This window comes from Anastrepha ludens, chromosome 3 (assembly GCF_028408465.1).
Source record: "Anastrepha ludens isolate Willacy chromosome 3, idAnaLude1.1, whole genome shotgun sequence".
Classification (NCBI taxonomy): domain Eukaryota; kingdom Metazoa; phylum Arthropoda; class Insecta; order Diptera; family Tephritidae; genus Anastrepha; species Anastrepha ludens.
Genome location: NC_071499.1, coordinates 132,988,143 through 133,004,830, shown reverse-complemented (window position 1 = coordinate 133,004,830; position 16,688 = coordinate 132,988,143). Strand labels below are relative to the sequence as shown.

At 41.8% G+C, this 16,688-nt stretch overlaps 1 protein-coding gene across 2 annotated transcripts in view; it reads right to left on the bottom strand.

Annotated features, from left to right (window-relative positions):
• The window catches only part of LOC128859361 (unconventional myosin-XV), a 30,725-nt gene that overhangs the window by 1,189 nt on the left and 12,848 nt on the right, over positions 1-16,688 (bottom strand). Inside the window, exons 3-6 of one of the 2 annotated variants that reach the window (XM_054096336.1) lie at positions 9,151-16,074; positions 1,551-2,107; positions 1,237-1,480; positions 25-1,164 (exon numbers count right to left, since the gene is read on the bottom strand). In XM_054096336.1, coding sequence (XP_053952311.1) covers positions 25-1,164; positions 1,237-1,480; positions 1,551-2,107; positions 9,151-16,074 — 8,865 coding nt within the window. Of the gene's footprint in view, positions 1-24; positions 1,165-1,236; positions 1,481-1,550; positions 2,108-5,722; positions 7,760-9,150; positions 16,075-16,688 lie in introns of those variants that run through there. The other variant, XM_054096337.1, reaches the window with a different exon arrangement.

Sequence of the window (16,688 nt, the reverse complement as noted above, 5' to 3'; positions counted from 1 at the left end):
TGCAAATGGATTTGTTGTACTCACCTTTCGAGTAGAAATTACTTCCATGAATGGCCAGTGCTGTAGCGTTTCGTGTGTGTTTGGATCCAGGAATAGCACACCGCGTCTATTTAAGGCCAGTATCAGATCACGCCACATTGGATTGCTGTCTTCGACATGCGGTCCCTCCTCGGCCCAAATGCGTTTCACTGCGAAGAAACTGCTGCCGAACAGAGGCCATGCCGACAAGACCGCTAGAAATTGTGCCTTCACTTGGCCCGGTGTCAAGCCAGCAATTTGAGGCCAGGCGGATTGCACTAATCCTACCCATTGAGCCGGACGAATTTCCCGAATGCCGAGCGCCGGTTTAGGCAAAAGAAATTTAATTTCTTTCATAGCCGGCACATGTGTTAGATCAGCGGCGCGATGAAGCAGAGCAGCTATGCGTGCCATATCGCGTACAATCTCTGGAATGGGTACTCCATTGCTAGGTATTTCCAATAATAGACCCTCTAAGTAGTCCGGCGCCACTTGATTAAAAAGTACTTCCACATAGAGCGGTGTTGGCGCGGGATCACGTTTTAGAGGAAAATGCCAAACAGACCGACAGAAAATCAAATAGAATGGTTGACCGGATTTAAGAAGCTCCGTGGTAACATCTAATATGTACTCATCCGCTGCTAGGGGCATTGTGAAGGCGTCTCCTTGTACAATACAGTATAATGAGAACTCCTGTTGCTCAGCCTCCGATTCTACGCTTAGCAACGCACAAAGCTCTGCAATTACGTCAGCGACCACTGTTGAGCAGCGAGTGTTGACTACACGTTCCGCACCTCCGGGCAGACGGTAGATTTGGCGACGTGCTGAGCGTCCAGCGGACACTGCAGTAACTTCCTCTACACTTGGCACGTTCTTCCGACCGCCGCAGCGTGCTGTCTTACGTAAATTTGCTAGACAAACCGCTGCCGTACCGTGACAAGAACGTCGTCGATCTGAAGCGGCCGATGTCAAGTGTTCCATTAGGTAAGGACGCAGCGCATCCGAACAGCCAAAGTAAGCCGCTAGAATGCTTAGCAGACGCCATGCGCGCTGCGCGGAGTCCGGACACGGAGAGCGATTGGCCGTCGTTTGTTTCATCAACTGACAGTAAACCTCATCTCGAAGCGCCAAATATTTATGACAATGCTAAAATAGTATTGGAGAATTTCAAAACATTTGTGTAAACTGACCAAAAGTATAATTATTTGTGAATATTACCATGAGTACAGTGTAGACGCACTTTACTTCAGTTAGCTCAGGGTCGTGCGGTATATCGCCACAGTAGCGCAAAATACATTCAAAGCACTCAAGCGCCAAAGGAGCTAAATCGTTGGGCAACCGGAGTAATGGCATGCGAATAGGCGTGCCTTGCCATTTTACTAAATCTGCGTAAGAAGGAATTCGACGGTCGCCATGTTCTCTAGTTAGATCGCGATTGTGCGTACGAACTTCAGGATATTGACTGGAATTCGAAATATAATTTACAGATTTAGAAAACCTAAGCAGACATTGTTTTCAAACTATTTCATTACTCGTTTCGGAAGTGCTGCATGGCGAATTGAAGAAGAGAGTATTTAGTAACGGACGGCGATGTCCCACTACTGCCATTTAGCTCCTCCGTCATGTAATTGGCATCAAGATGATGTGGCATCGAAACGTGATTGTGACCATGAATTTGCTGATGTTGTTGTTGTTGTTGAACTTGTTGCTGACTACTAGAAGTCTTGCGAGTCGAATGAAGGTAACTCGTCTGTTTTGTATACTGATGGCGTTCCATTTGCAATTCCATGTGATTGCCAGTATTTGGAAGCATAGAATCTGCCTCGCTCTCAAGCAAGTGATTCACGTCCTGATGAACATCGGCCTCCGTGTCGCCACTTTGCCGCCCATGTTGCAGAGCAACAGGCTTTTCCATGTGAGCTTCATGGCCACTTGAAGAGGTCATTGCTGCCGCACTGTTGTGGTTATTGACCGCATTTCCATGTTCACGATGGTTAGATTGACGGGATTCCAGGCGTTCGATGGGGACGTTGAGTGTTTGGGCGGCTGCACGGGCACCCGACGACAGCGTGGAGGCTTTCGATTGGCTCTGAAATTTGGATTAAAAATGTTGTGCTGTTATTTAGTTATTTAGATTTCAGTGGTCAGAAACTGGTATGCCATGGCGAATGGGAAAGTTGTGGACTACTTTAATAAAACAAATAACACGAAATTAAAGTGGACTGCAGCAGCTGGAGGTGGATACGAATGTTCATAGTTTAATATACACACATACATATATAATATGTTAGGTAGTATAAAAAGTTCGGTAACAAATTATCAACATACGACTTTAAATTCGAGCATCTTTCTGTAATATTCATACGAGGCGTCTATACATAGATTTAATAAAATAAAAAAAATTATAAAATTAATAAATAAATTTGACTATCTTATTATTTAGAACAAAGCTATTTTCATTTCAAGAAAAGTGAAAACTTTGAATATCTCCAGTTTCTCAATAAAAGGATGCCGAAATTTAAGGAGGACTGATATATAAGTAATCATGGGATACAATACCAAACAATTTTAAACCATTTGAATAATGGTGGATACAAAAATGGTTCGAATACCACATAAACTAATAATTATTAAACTGAAATTCCAATCGATGAGCTTTTCTAAAACGGAACAAAATCTAGTACTTCATAAAGCGAATGATACCTTGTGATGAGCGTAATGTATGAAAAAAATAGTGAATTATACGAGCTGAAGCTTCCCAATAGGGGAGGGGAAGGGAATAGTAGTGCTACCACCTTACAAAAGCTTGATACTGATATCTACCGTATCTACAGAGAACAATTGAAAATTGTAATAAATAATTCCATTGCATCTTTGATGTGGTGGCAGAAACAAAAAGAGCTTAACGTGAAGGTTCTGATGCATCCTAAAATGCGCTTCAAACAGCTTTTCGCTCAGAAAACTCAAAAATTATATTCTTATGAAATAAAGATGGTTCTGTCTTTAAAATTTTTAACTTTGTCTAGATTTGTTATGAAACATTTTACACTACCCAATATTTTATTGGTGCGCGTTGCCCACGCAGCCCGTCTCGCAAAAGCCCATTTTACGGGTTTACTTTTCGGCCTTCTACACATATTTACAAGTATGTAATATACCATTTTGTAATAGACATAACTAAAACAGCGTGAAAACAAATTACGGAACGTCAATTTGCCATTTCTGCGGCCAGACCAATTATTTAAATTACGTATACCAATAAAACCGATGAAGTTTAGAATTAATAACTCCTAGGCGAAAGTGTGGCTAGCGCTAGTTTGCATGTGCAAAGTGTTATCAAATTTTGCGTGATTTACTTTTTCTATAACGAGTACGTTAAGTAACTTCCGCTGCCTTAACATCAAGCGTATGGGTAAAAGTATAGCAAAATATCTCTTCAATGTTGCAATGTAATGCAAATGTATGTAAATATAGATAAATAAAGGGAAGGGAGGTATGTACGCGTCTAATATTTTATCCAATAGATTTTATTATATGTTACAAACGGAAAATAGTGTCAATTCCATTAATTGTACAAAAAATTCTAAATTCTGTATCGCAATATGAGTATCTACTTGAATCCTTTTAGTTTTAATAACTAGAAATTCGAGGCCCTTATACGTTAAATCTATCACCAAGATAGTAAAAAACTATGTTATATTTACTGTTTATATGGTTTTACTTCTCAAAGAAAATATTTGCCACATTTAAAAACGCAAATGTTAAGCTAGAGAAAAACGCTTTACCGATTAGCTGCGAAATTGATTGCGGCATTAAATGGTCGGAGCCATAATATAAACTGGGCCAGCGAGAGCTGCACTGCGTCTGTGGCCGTTATGACACGTTCCAGTGACTTCACAGCTTGAGAGCAGTTCAATCCAAGTAATTACATATAAAAAACATTTTCACGGAGTCGTAAAAACAGCAATGGTCAGCTAGTGTAGTACATATGTATGTGTATTGTAAGTGTTACTGTTGCGCTTGCTACGAGCGTTCAGCGAATGCGTTTCACCCGTACGAGCAATATCTAGTCGAAAAATTAAGATTCCAAATTTAATTTCATTCTCGCGCACTTTGCTAGCTAATGGAGAAATGTATGCCGTATCATCGAAATACGGCAATATTTGCGATGCAAAAGAGTAAATATGGACCAAGCCAAAGTGTAAATTGCGGTTCGCGCCAATGCACCACAATGACCGATCGGTCACAACACTGGCCGCACTTGTAGATTCGTGTGCATGTACTGGCTATTCGGATCATTTTGTGTGCACCTACAACTTTCTATTTCACATTTTTCATGTTACGTTTGATACGAACAATTGAAGCAGTAGTTTTGTTTTCCACTTTTAAAACTTTGTACGTTTGAAGACAAGTTAATTAATATTCGGATCAGACAAACCCACATACATACACATGCATATGAATGCACCCATATTGATTGGTGCTTTCAATTCCACAAGCTCACATTTAAGCAAATCGCAATCGAGGCAACGACACAAATTCTGCTGATCAATAGCCAGTGCATAAGTATGCGAAAAATACAATATATACGGGAGCACATTTGTATCTCGCTATGCAGTAGTCGCACATGAGCATGGTAAAAGCATACAAGTGTACATACTTTTGTTTGCATATATTTCCAGTGTGAAGAGTCGTGCGAGCGCGTATCGCTTCGATAGACAGTTTGGAATATGTACGTATATAAATAACTATATTAACAAGTGTTAATAGTTATAAAAATAATTATTTATTCCAAACAATTGAACCTCATTTGCTAATTGTGCTTGAAATTTGGCAATAGAAAGTGTCCATCCACGAAAACTGGGAACATATTTAAAAGCTTTGATTATATGTATGGAAACTTAACGGTAATAACCACAATAAATGGAAGGCATTTCTTCCAACAAATTTCACTAAAACCGCGGCAATGAACGCTTACTACCGTTGGTATGTTACTCACTTCATACTCCCATTTTGTCGAGTGCACGGTCACTTTACTGTTGCAGTTCAAGTTCGACTTGAAACCCATAGGGGTCGGATAGAAGAGCAAAGTCATACACTAACACAGTATGTGTCGAAAGCGGCAATGACTAGTACTATCATCGCCTAGTGTGCCAGTGACTAGCGACATCCAATGTAGCGGCCAGAGCTACAGCGTAACGGTTAATACGTGAGTGCAACGCTTTGTTTTGGTAGCCAGCGTGTTTTCGTATTTTGTATTAGAGTGATGCAAAAACAGCACCAAAGAGGAGCTTTATGAAGGCAAGTTTGCAGTTTACACTCCTACAGCTTTCAATGCTTTTAATGCCGCCATTCTGTCCCTAATGCCGTGTTTCTTTACTCATTTCCTTCCACAATTTGTTATTTGGCAATGAAATGCACATTCGCTGGACAACTGTCGTAATTTATAGCCCATTGTGCTATGTATGTATGTATGTTGGCTTGTGTTCATATATGCCTATTGAAGTAATACTCGCAGTTTGTGACCTGCTACCTGAACGCTAACCTAACTCTAACATTTGAGTGCTGAATAATTTTGCAATTTTGTAACGCAGTGTTACTGTTGGTAATTACTTGTATGTCCTCATTTTAAATAACTTCGTGCATTGCTTTGCACGTTTAAATCTAAGCTAGGAGTTCTCGAATTTTTCTTCCGAAAATTTACCTCTGTCAGACTCATTGTCTCAAATCGTGCTAATATTTCTTTAACAGAGACTTTACTCTCGCCCGGTTCTTCGAGTATGGTTTCCATGCGGCCTACTGAGCCGCTACTTGCAAGGCTGGGTCGACGAGGTTTATTGGAGTTTTGTTGCTGGGTGCCATTGCCATTGATATTCGCATTATTTTGGTTACTAAGATTGCTGGATGCATTAACGTTTGCATTCATTATCAAAGCAGTTTCATATCCATTTGCAGTCATGTGCTCCTCCTCGTTGCGCATTTCGATTTTTTCATCACAATTTGCAACAGTGTCGTTGACATTGACATGTTGCGTAAATCCGAATCCATTATCCAGGTATTGTTGTTGTTTTTGTTGGATAGGACTCCGATCCAAGGTATTATTTCGGGACATTGCTTCTTCTTTATTATTATTTTTGTCTCTTTGGTATTTTGCATTCTCATTAGTTTTAAAAGTATTGTCGATGTTATTATTATTAATGGTTTCATATTTATATAATTTGCCAAAGATTTTGCCAGTATTCTCCTGGCTATCACTATCACAATAGCAGCCCGCTTCTGCGCCAACAGCCGTCCAGCATTTGTGCTCGTCCTCTTCTGCACTCCACGCATTATCAAAGTCCACATCATGGCTTAGCGAGGAGCACTGTTCATTGAACTCGCGAATTGTTTCATCCGTTAGCTGATCTAAGTCGCTGCGGCGATGCACTTGCACCGCTGTTGTACCAGTTATGTGCGCAATTTCAGCATCATCTGAATCGGTGTAAACTAAATCGTGATTATCGAATGCATTTTCAGCGTCAGTTAACTGATTCAATGAATCTAATGAAGCTGTTCCTGTGAGAGTGTCTTCCAAAGATGGCAAGCCTTCCCCTTGACACTCACATTGTGCATACGATTGCAAAGTGCGTTCCTCCGACTTGTATGAATGTGATGCGCTACTTCGCACACCATGCGTTTCTCTTTGAACCGCTAAGTTCCGACCAGGAAGTACAGTATTGCTCTGCAGCAGCTTAAAATTATTAAATTTATCGTTGTTCATTTTATTGATCAACGATTCAACCTTATTGACGATACTGCTGAATTTGTGATGAGAGGCGCCACTGCCATGACTGCCATGAGACTTGGATGATATGGAGGACATCTTTATTGGGAAGTGTTTTTCGGCGTTGCACTATGAACCAAAAGCAACTTATAGCGCAGTGTTTGCAGAAATACTTTCGCACATGTTTGTAACTATCGACGTGTGATTTTCAATTGCTCACATATATATAATATGTATGTATGTATAGGCTTATTTTGTGCTTGCCTTATATCTTGTTTTAATGTTTTATGCTGCAAAACAAGTGAAAGTTGAATGCGCGAACCGATTAGCACCAACTGCGCACCAAAGTCTGTGCACAATTAAAAGGCTGTAATTGGCTAAGTAACTGACTGAGCTGCCTCGTGTCAATGAACTCGGAGCGCGCACAAGTTATTGTCAATTGACCAAGTGTCAGCTGTTTCAGTTCGCATGCACATTCATATATGTACTTATACATTTCCATATGTAAGACATATATGTATACATCTTTAATGAATCCAGAATAATTTGTTGTGGACCTGAATAGGTTATACCGAATAAGTCCAGATATTATCTTTTTTAGCTTTTGAGGTGGTTTATTTAGTTATGAATTTTTTGTGGTACCACCACTATTCACATCATTCAGCTGCATTTGTGCGCCAAAGCGATTTTCACTTTTATATTTTCTTTTATATTTATATTTACTTCACTCGATCCAGTATAACAAATAGCACTACAACCGGATATAGGTATAATGACATTGCGCGACATTCTCATATTTTCCTCTCATTAGACGTCGCTGTAAGGAAGCTGGCCAAAGCGGTCACAAAACATATTCGGGTTGGCTGCCCGTCTATCACATTCAAGCTCTTATAACTCGTATTGAACAAATCAAATTGTCAGCAAAGACATTTTCCACAGTTGAGCGATTAACAGGTGAATTTTCCGCACAGCGGTAGTAGCCGCTCAAGCTAGATTGTCGCGACTGAAGATTCGAATATCGCCGAGCAATCGCTTGACCATTTCACTAGCCAACTAGCTGCGCCCGAAAGCTAAGTTGTAGTCGCAGATATGTGCGTATGTACATATACATACATACTTGAATGCGGTTGAGCACTCATGCCAGAGCGGCTCTGTGCAATTCTTTGCCGAATGACCACGCTTGGAGCTGCTTGGTTTGCTAGTGACCAACTTTGTAGCTAACAAAGAGAGTCAGAGAGTATTATTTGGATATCCACATGCACACATCCATATATATTATATATATACATACGTATGTGGAAACTCGGCATTATGCTGGTAATGCTTTTATTAATGATAGCTGATGGATGTGTGCTTCGCTCGAATATATATATTTAATTGAACAAAGTGTTTTTGTAATATAACTGTGACGTACGAGTGCTTTCATAAACATCTCTGACTCGCAATGATTAAAATTTTTAATGGCATACGCAACTAGATGCGTACATAGCTAAAATATATGCTAAATTTTGTCGTTCGAGCATTAATTTTTACATTGTTTTAAAAGTGCAAGAGCCTAGAATTAAAAATGCATCTGTACTTCGAGTATGTTACTCATTGCTCTTTCTATTAAATAAAATTTGAGTCTTCATAAATACGATCATTCAATGATTAGTTGCCCAACCATGAGAATTTGCTTTAAAAAAAATTATTTTGGATGTTATCACTTCTTCACTTCACTTTCTAAGCAATATATGAAAAGAAAACTTTTAGGCTCCTCGTCCCTTTGCGATTGGTGATTGTTTATGTTGATTGCACGAATTGATTTAGTAATCGCTCGCTTTGCAATCGTAGATTGTTCACAAATTCGACTGTTATTGTACTTCCGTAGCCGCTTGCGCAACTGCATCGGTCATTCATATTTCGAATTCCCAGTTATTGAATTTCACTAAGTAATACTGACCGCTGACAATGATGGACGAGTATCAATTATTAAGTTAGATGCTATTTGGATTCAAGTGCCCTGGCAAGTCTCTAGTAAACTACAAATGTTGAAAAGCTAGATTTTACGTGGCCTAACTTGTTGTTTTGTCGATGCGATGGGCATCTGGTATGTATATTAAAGTGAATGGCTGTGTTTATACATATTTGATTTCGTTGTAGAGTTTATCGACATTTAGTTTACATTGTCATGCTGCTCATTTATTTAATACAACTTATTATAACGAAATCAGATTACTTAGCTTATCTAATATTCATTATCCTTAGTTACTGTAATTCCCTTACACAAGAAAAAAAAAACATGAGGATTTTGGGCTTGGTGATTCTTAGCTAGATATGTGAATATCCTAGATTTATTCTATAGTGACTTCTCAAAGGAGCTTACTTACCTTGCGGTACTCTTGTACAAATGTAGTAATCATCGCCTGAATAGATGCTGCTCGAGCTGCGTGCAATGCCAAATGGTCCCCGCTACGCAAATTTAACTGCAGAGATGCAGGTCGCGGTAATGTGATTGCGTTTTGAATTTCACTTAAAGATATGGATTGCACAACAATTAGGTACTCTGCATCGCGACGTGCTAGATAAAGTCCATTGTGTGAAATGCCCATCATTGAGACGTCTGGGTACTGCGGCGCACCCTGCACTGCAAATAGGCGCGCAAAATAGAGTGGCCAACTGCGCGCCATATCGATCAAGTGACGTTTCACTATTGCTCTAATATTCTGGCTGCGGACAGTCTCGACAGTTACGCCATGTCCGTTCAACATGCTCAATGCAACGGATTTCTCTTGCGGGGAAATTCGTAGACAAGGAGTTATACCAAAAACGTCGGACACCACTTGTGCAAAGAGTAAATCTAATGCAATAGGTGGTCCTATCGATTCATTGGGATGGAAAACTTCTTTGCGAACACGTAATCTCCATGGCACCCTGTTGTATGTGAAGCAAGCAGTTGCTGGGCTCTTAATAGAAGGTGGAGCTAATACAGGAGCAGGTATAGCTGGCAATGGCCATTCGTCACCGCCATCGGTTTCTTCGTCACGGCGAGTGCTTTGGGATAGTACTGTTGATGCGGACGATTTTCTTTTACGTTCTTTTTCATATTTTTGTGCCATGTGTGTACGGAATGTGGCGGGAGCAGTTGTTGAGGTGGAGTTCATGCTGGTAGAAGTTGTTGTTTGCTTATGGATTGAGAGTGAAGTGGGTTGTGAAAACTTGCGTTCCATTTGTGCACCTGTAGATGGATTCTCGACTCGTTCAACTGTAGCTGTAATGACCTTGGGGGGAGCTGGGTGATATACTTTATTGCTTTCTTTTTCGCGTTCCACTTGTCTAATTTCATAGATGCGCTCTCGCTTCTCGCGTTCCTTTTCCCTTTCTCGATCACTACCACTGGAAGAAGGACCTTCTACTTCTGCTCTATCCCAAACAGATTCTGAGAAGTCATCACGGTCACGAGAACGGGATCGTGATCTAGATCGTTCTCTTTCATTTTTAATTTCCTTCTTGAAATTAGCCTCGTACACCATATCTAATTTAGCCGCTTCAGCACGTCCCCAAGAGTCATAGGTCTCCTTCGAATCATCGGAGCCATTCCAATTGTGGCGAGCTCCGAAAGTGTCACGATCTTGACGCTGTATAAATGCTGGAATATCTTTTCCACTTTGATTGCGAAAGATGATATCATCTACTTCCAGTTCGTGGGGAGTGGGTGGAGTTTTAGGTGCGGGTGGGGGCGCGGGCGGTGCAATAGTTGGAGGTCGTATGGGCGGGGGTGGTGCTGGAACGCTTGGAGCTGGTGGTACAACAGTAGGCCAGGTAGGTGGTGGAGAAAGCTTGCCCTCCATCCTCTCGATTTGTGTTCGGACCGAAGGCAATTCTGGGCCAGGCTTGCCTTCCATATTCAAAAAATGTCCACTCAGTTGTTGTTGAAGCATAAGTTTTCTTGTATCCTCCAGCTTTGCTGGGGTTCTTTGCTCCGACTTTGTACTAACTGTTGAACGCACGGAATGACCAGCGGTTACTTGTTCCAGTCGTTGACGCATTTCAGAACTTAACTTAAGTTTTCCAATGCTACCCGGCGGTGGCCGCTCAGCACCGATCTCGAAGCTCTTTTTAGCTACTTTCGTTGTAACTACTGTTTGTTGTTGCTGTTGCTGTTGTTCAATTATTTCCTTATTAGCAATTTTCCCACCAGTTGTTTCAATCATCAGTGTAGTTCGTATCATTTGAGCGTGAATTGGTGGCATATTAGAAGTGGGTGATGGACTCTTAGATGTGTCGATTTCAAATTCCTCCCACTCCATGGCCGATCCAGTTAGAGAGCCATTACTGCTGTGAAATTGAGATTGTGGTGTAGTTTTTCGTTGTGATTGTCGCATTTTGAAGGCAAAAAAGTCCTCCTCAGTCTCAAACTGTGGTGCGTCTTGTGGCGGAGGCCAACGCCACTTTCCTATTCGCACTGTCTTTGCCCGACCATATGGATCGAGAAAATGTCGTGTTTCGGACGGGTCTTTGGCTTCTATGGGTGGTGGCATCGGTGGCGGTGGTGGTGGTGGTATTAGCGTTCCTCCACTCTCCGAGGAAGCTTTTCTGTTCCGATCGTTCTCTGAGAACTGTGATATACGGTTCTTAACACTTTGCTTGCGGACATTGTTTTGACATGCTTGTGGTGGAGTGCTTACTTTTGTTGTGACATTATTTGTTGAATGGCTAGTTTGTTGGACTGCTGTCAGAACGGGTACTAGTGGTGGTGATGTTGTGCCTGTTGGTGTATCCTGTTGACTAAGCAATGTTTGCAGTGCCTGATTCTGTGCCAATAATTGTTGTTGAATTTGTAAATTCTGGGCCATTGCAGATTGCAAAAATGCTCGTTGAACCTGCTGCTGATAAACGTTGGGATCAGCATCCGGAGGAATATTAATCATCTGAATTATATTATCGGAATTTGCAATCAAGGGGCTTATTGGGCTTACGACTGGTGATGTAACGAAACTGGTATTAGATGTAGATTGAGTATGCGTGGTGCCACCCCCCTTAATGATCTCTATTAGTTCAGCTTGCTTTGTTAAAGTGTTTACGGCCTCATTGATGAATATTGGTTTAAAAAGGCCTGTTATATATTCATCTAAATTGTCAGTAGCTGATTCATCCTCAATACCCTTTTTTTCTCCACCGCCTTTAATTTTTTGACAGAGAGAATCCACGTTTGAAAAAACTTCTACTGAACTCTGCAAAGTATTTGGTGCTTCTAAAAATTCACATTTATCGGAGTAAAACGGAGAATTCTGTGTAATTTTCTGTCCGCCTCCTCTTATGCTTGCTGCCAATGACCTTGCATCCGATAATTCATCTAAAGAGCCATCCAATACGGGGCTAAATAAATCATCAAGGAATTGATCGACATCAGAAGCTTGCGATGGTACTCGTACACGTCGTACATGGGACGCTAACGATGGTGCTTCGCTCGTATCGGACATTGCTGATGAACGAGTGGCATATTCGGATTTGTCCATGTATTTACTGGAGTGAGAGCCAGCGTGTGATCGACGTCCAGCGTGCTGTGACTTTTGATACCTGGGTCCAGTTTCTTTTCCCATTGGAGCCAAACGCTCTGCAGAGTGATATCTTTCATTTAAACGGCTTTCAGATAGACCAAGATTTGTTAAAGGTTCAGGCTCAGGGGTTGGATCAAGATCAGCAATATCTCCTGCCAGAAGGTCATCTAATGACTTAGATCGTGTCTTTTCTTGTTCAAAATATCTTTCGTTAAGAACTGAACTTCTCGACAACAAATCTCTCGATGTCTTTCGGACTGGAGGTTCGATTTGAGGTACGGCTATTGGAGATTCTCTGGCAGTACTTATTTTAGGTTTTGGAGGCTCCGGGGGCGGAACTTGTGGTCTCTTGGGGCTGCTAGGCTCGGTTTCCGGTACAGTTGTTCGTATGAACTTGCCGCCAGTTTTCATAAGGTCACTACGAACAGCAGGGAAGGCTGGGCACAACTCTTTCTCCGAAATAAGATCCAAAACATAGTCTAATCCACATGAATCAGTTACCAACTTTCCGTCATCTAAAACAACAGTCCATCCTCGGTTTGATATACCGAGTGTAGAGATGGCCAAGGAGGCAGCTTCTTCACAAGTTGTCCAGGAATCTATAGCAACAGTTTGTGAAACATCATCTGGCATCGTCAAAGATACCGCAATATCGGACATTTTGGAGATAGCTCGCCACTCCACCCATGATGGTACAAAATTGCGACAAGCATTTGCCTGTGTGTTGCTTGAATTACGTAAAATTTTCTTCAAAAGGAGTTCCCTCATTGACGACGGAGCATTGTCCATTATAAACTTCATCAGGTATTTACTAAAAGCAGGGCCGGGTTGAAAGCATGATAAGCAATGTGCCATTAACTGCCATATACGTTGGGAGTTAGACTCTTCCGCTTTATATACTTGATTGCATAGTTGAACCAGTATTTCATCACGTAATCCACGTGAAGATAGTCCTTTATGTACAATATAATCTGATAATACCTTTTCTTTATTTTCGTCAAGGGTTTTATCGTTTGTCCAACGAAGGATCAATTTGAACACTGCCAGAGAATCTTGGAAGTCTTGGTCTCTGGAAGCAGCCCTTGTAAGAAAGGGTGTTGTAATCGGTTCTCGGCGTGGTGATAAACGTAAACCGTTGCAATATACCGAACTGAATTTGCCAAACGAGAATTGATCCAAGTCCTTTGGCAGATCACCAGCAACAGGGGGTCCGGGTACGGTACCAACTACTTTAACAAGATGCCGGTCACCATGTACTGGTGTCCAACCATCTACCTTTGAATAAATAAAAGCCAATTCTGCTGGTATGTCCAAGTAGGCAACTTGACTGCGCTCAATATGCTCCTTGGCGAGCCTTTTCGCTTCACGCTCCTTCTGAGCTTTCTGTGCCTCTAATCGTCTTTTATATTCCGCTTTAAGTTTAGCAACCCTCTTTCGATCCCTTTTACCGCGCCAGAGGGATTGAGCCTGGACGACGCCTTTTTTGAACTGTAAAAACTTTTTCATTTCTCGATGACTTCGCCACTTTGACTGGATCCTTATAGCTGCTTTCTTTTTAAGTGCTAATCGACGTCGCACTAACATGCCGCGAACATGTTTTTGTATAGCAATCGCTGCTGACTTAAGACGATCTGAGCGACCACTTTCTAATAGGCGATGAAGTGCTTCCCGTAAAAACACACGTGTCGCACCTAATTGAAAGTCGGGTCCCTCAATACCGGTACGTGGTAGAGACTCTAATAAAATACGACATAGCTCACGATATGGGGTGCCCCTTGGAAGAGGGGTTCGAAGAAGGTGACGGTAACGTTCAACGAAATGCTGAAACTTCAAGCGAACTGGATAACCCTTCTGCCTGATTTGAATAGTATCGAGCATGCCCAAGTAGCGCAATTGTTGTAGAACACATGGCATGTCCATCTTTAATGCGTGCTTCTCATTGTTTGGTTTAATGCAACGCACGAACCATGGATTGCATCGACCCATCGATTGAAGAAGTTGCTGCAACGAGTCTGAAAATCTAGCCGCTACGGTGGGAGTACGTGGTTTCATGGTGACAAATCGACCATTACTACCCTTTGGGAGAGTTTTTCCAGAGTCTCTTTGAGCTCTTAACTGCTTCGTTAAGTCAACAACTAATTGCAGTTTACTAGAGGCCAGCAGTTCCAGGACATCACTGCGCAAAGCATCTCTGTTTTTATCTAGAAATCCATCAACACAATACCACACTTGGCCAGCGTAATGTGTAATGCCAAATTCTTGAGCACCAATGCGAGGCCGGGAATATAGCTCATTAAGCGCATGATTGTAGTGACACTTTTCCAGAAAGCTCATGTCGGTTGCCCGAGGAAAATTAGATTCATCGTCAAGCAAGTGGAATATTCCTACGGGCTTTTTGGCTAGTAAATGAATAACCGGTAAATTATCATCCCAAGTAAGTGGTGTCCATTCGAGACGTTCTCGTGAGTACTCAGCTTGTTCCAGTTTAAAAACATGTTTATTAAAATATAGTTGGAGGTTTTCGTTGGCATAATTTATGCACAACTGTTCGAAAGAGTTCTCTGCCAAATCTTCGAAGCCAAATATATCCAAAATAGATATACGATGTGCATCATGTGTACCACCTTTCTGTACAATAGAGTTTATGCGCGACACCAACCAATTAAAAAGTCCAGCATATAAGGCCTTGGCAAAGGCGTCTCTCGAATCGAGCGCCTGATCAATACCAAGTGGAGTGTGTAAGCGTTCCGAACGTGCCTCAGTGATGCGACTAGTCAGTGCTCTGTGAAGTCCTTCAGCGGAAATATGTAACAAATGGGCCGCCCACTTGATTTCAGCATCAGATCCCACTTCTACCCCCTCTTGACCATGACGTAACTGCCGACGATGAAAGTAGACGTTTCCTAAATGTAGCACTGATGCTAATACTCTAATAATACCTTCCCGTTCACCTTCCGAAACGCCCAAGACTTGCATGGCACTTTGAAGGGAATCCCAATCCACACGACCGGGTGCACAGTCGGTAGCACCTTGATTTAAATAAAAATATTTATCTGCTTCAAGCAAGCCGTATTTAGTACGCTCGGTTTCTGACAAACCACCAAGCATTTCATAGAAAACATGATAGTTTCGCTCTCCAGGCGCCTGAGTCACAATACGTGACTTCTCAAGTAGATATTGAGTTATTTTCGCACCCACGATTGCCCCATTTTTAAAATAAACTTCTAGGTATTTCCCAAAACGCGAGCTGTTATCGTTACGCGCCGTACGCGCATTACCGAAGGCCTCTAGTAAAGGTGCAGCTTCCAGTATTTGTTCGGCAATGACTGCTGATGCCGAACCGCCACCCGGCACCACAGCAGCCAAATACTGCATTACTAGTTTTGTTGACTCGGTCTTTCCCGAGCCCGATTCTCCCGATATTACCACGACCTGAGGTGATGGCAATGCGGCATGTGCAGCTGCACCTATGGCAAAAAGGTGGGGTGGCATTGTACCCAAAGGTTTGCCGGCATATTTTTTAGCTACTTCTAGTCCATACGAATCGGGAAACATTTTGTAGGGATTCACTGCAATCAAAATACTGCCCGCAAACGTATAAATAAGACCTTTGTCGTAACGCAGACGCAAATTCCATAGCAATGACGCTTCATGCAAATCTTCCAACATGGTCATATCTTCAACGCCACTACTTCCGAGATCTTGTCGTGGGCGCAGATTTCCCTCACCTGGCTGGAGTGCGAAAGTTTGTGGCTGTAAAAGAAAACAAGAATAATTTTAGTATTTTTTTTTTTAATTTAAGTTTACTTAAAACACATAATAAGTAGTTCTTCGCATGTATAAATTTGTGTGGATGAACACTAGTTACGAACGTGGTTGGCAATGACATCGCTGCAAATCGTTGAAAGCTTCTTTACATATTGCGGATAGCGATTTTTTGTTTTGCGCTCCTGATCGCGTCGCTGCTTTAAATGGAGCATCTCGGAGTTGACGTCTGTTGTTGGAAAATTCTCAAAGCTGGGTGGGCGTTGGCGACGCAGAATATGTGGAGATAAAATTGCAATAGACGGTGATTGAGCAGGGCTAGGTGTGATGGAACCGCACCGTTGCCATGGTTCCAGATAAAAGCGCACTATACGCATTCGCGATGCCCAGCTATAGGCGGCAACAGCGGTTTGAACTCTCACTTCGAATATCAGATACAAATCAAGCGCCAATTGCAATCTACATGTCCACTCGGTGTAATGGTAGTCAGTAGAATGGTCGGTTAGTTCGTATTACTCCAAGCAAACACCTCTGAAAGAGACATCATGCTTTGACCAACTTAAGATGGCCTGTTGCAGCCATTCTCCACACTGCAGTTGACT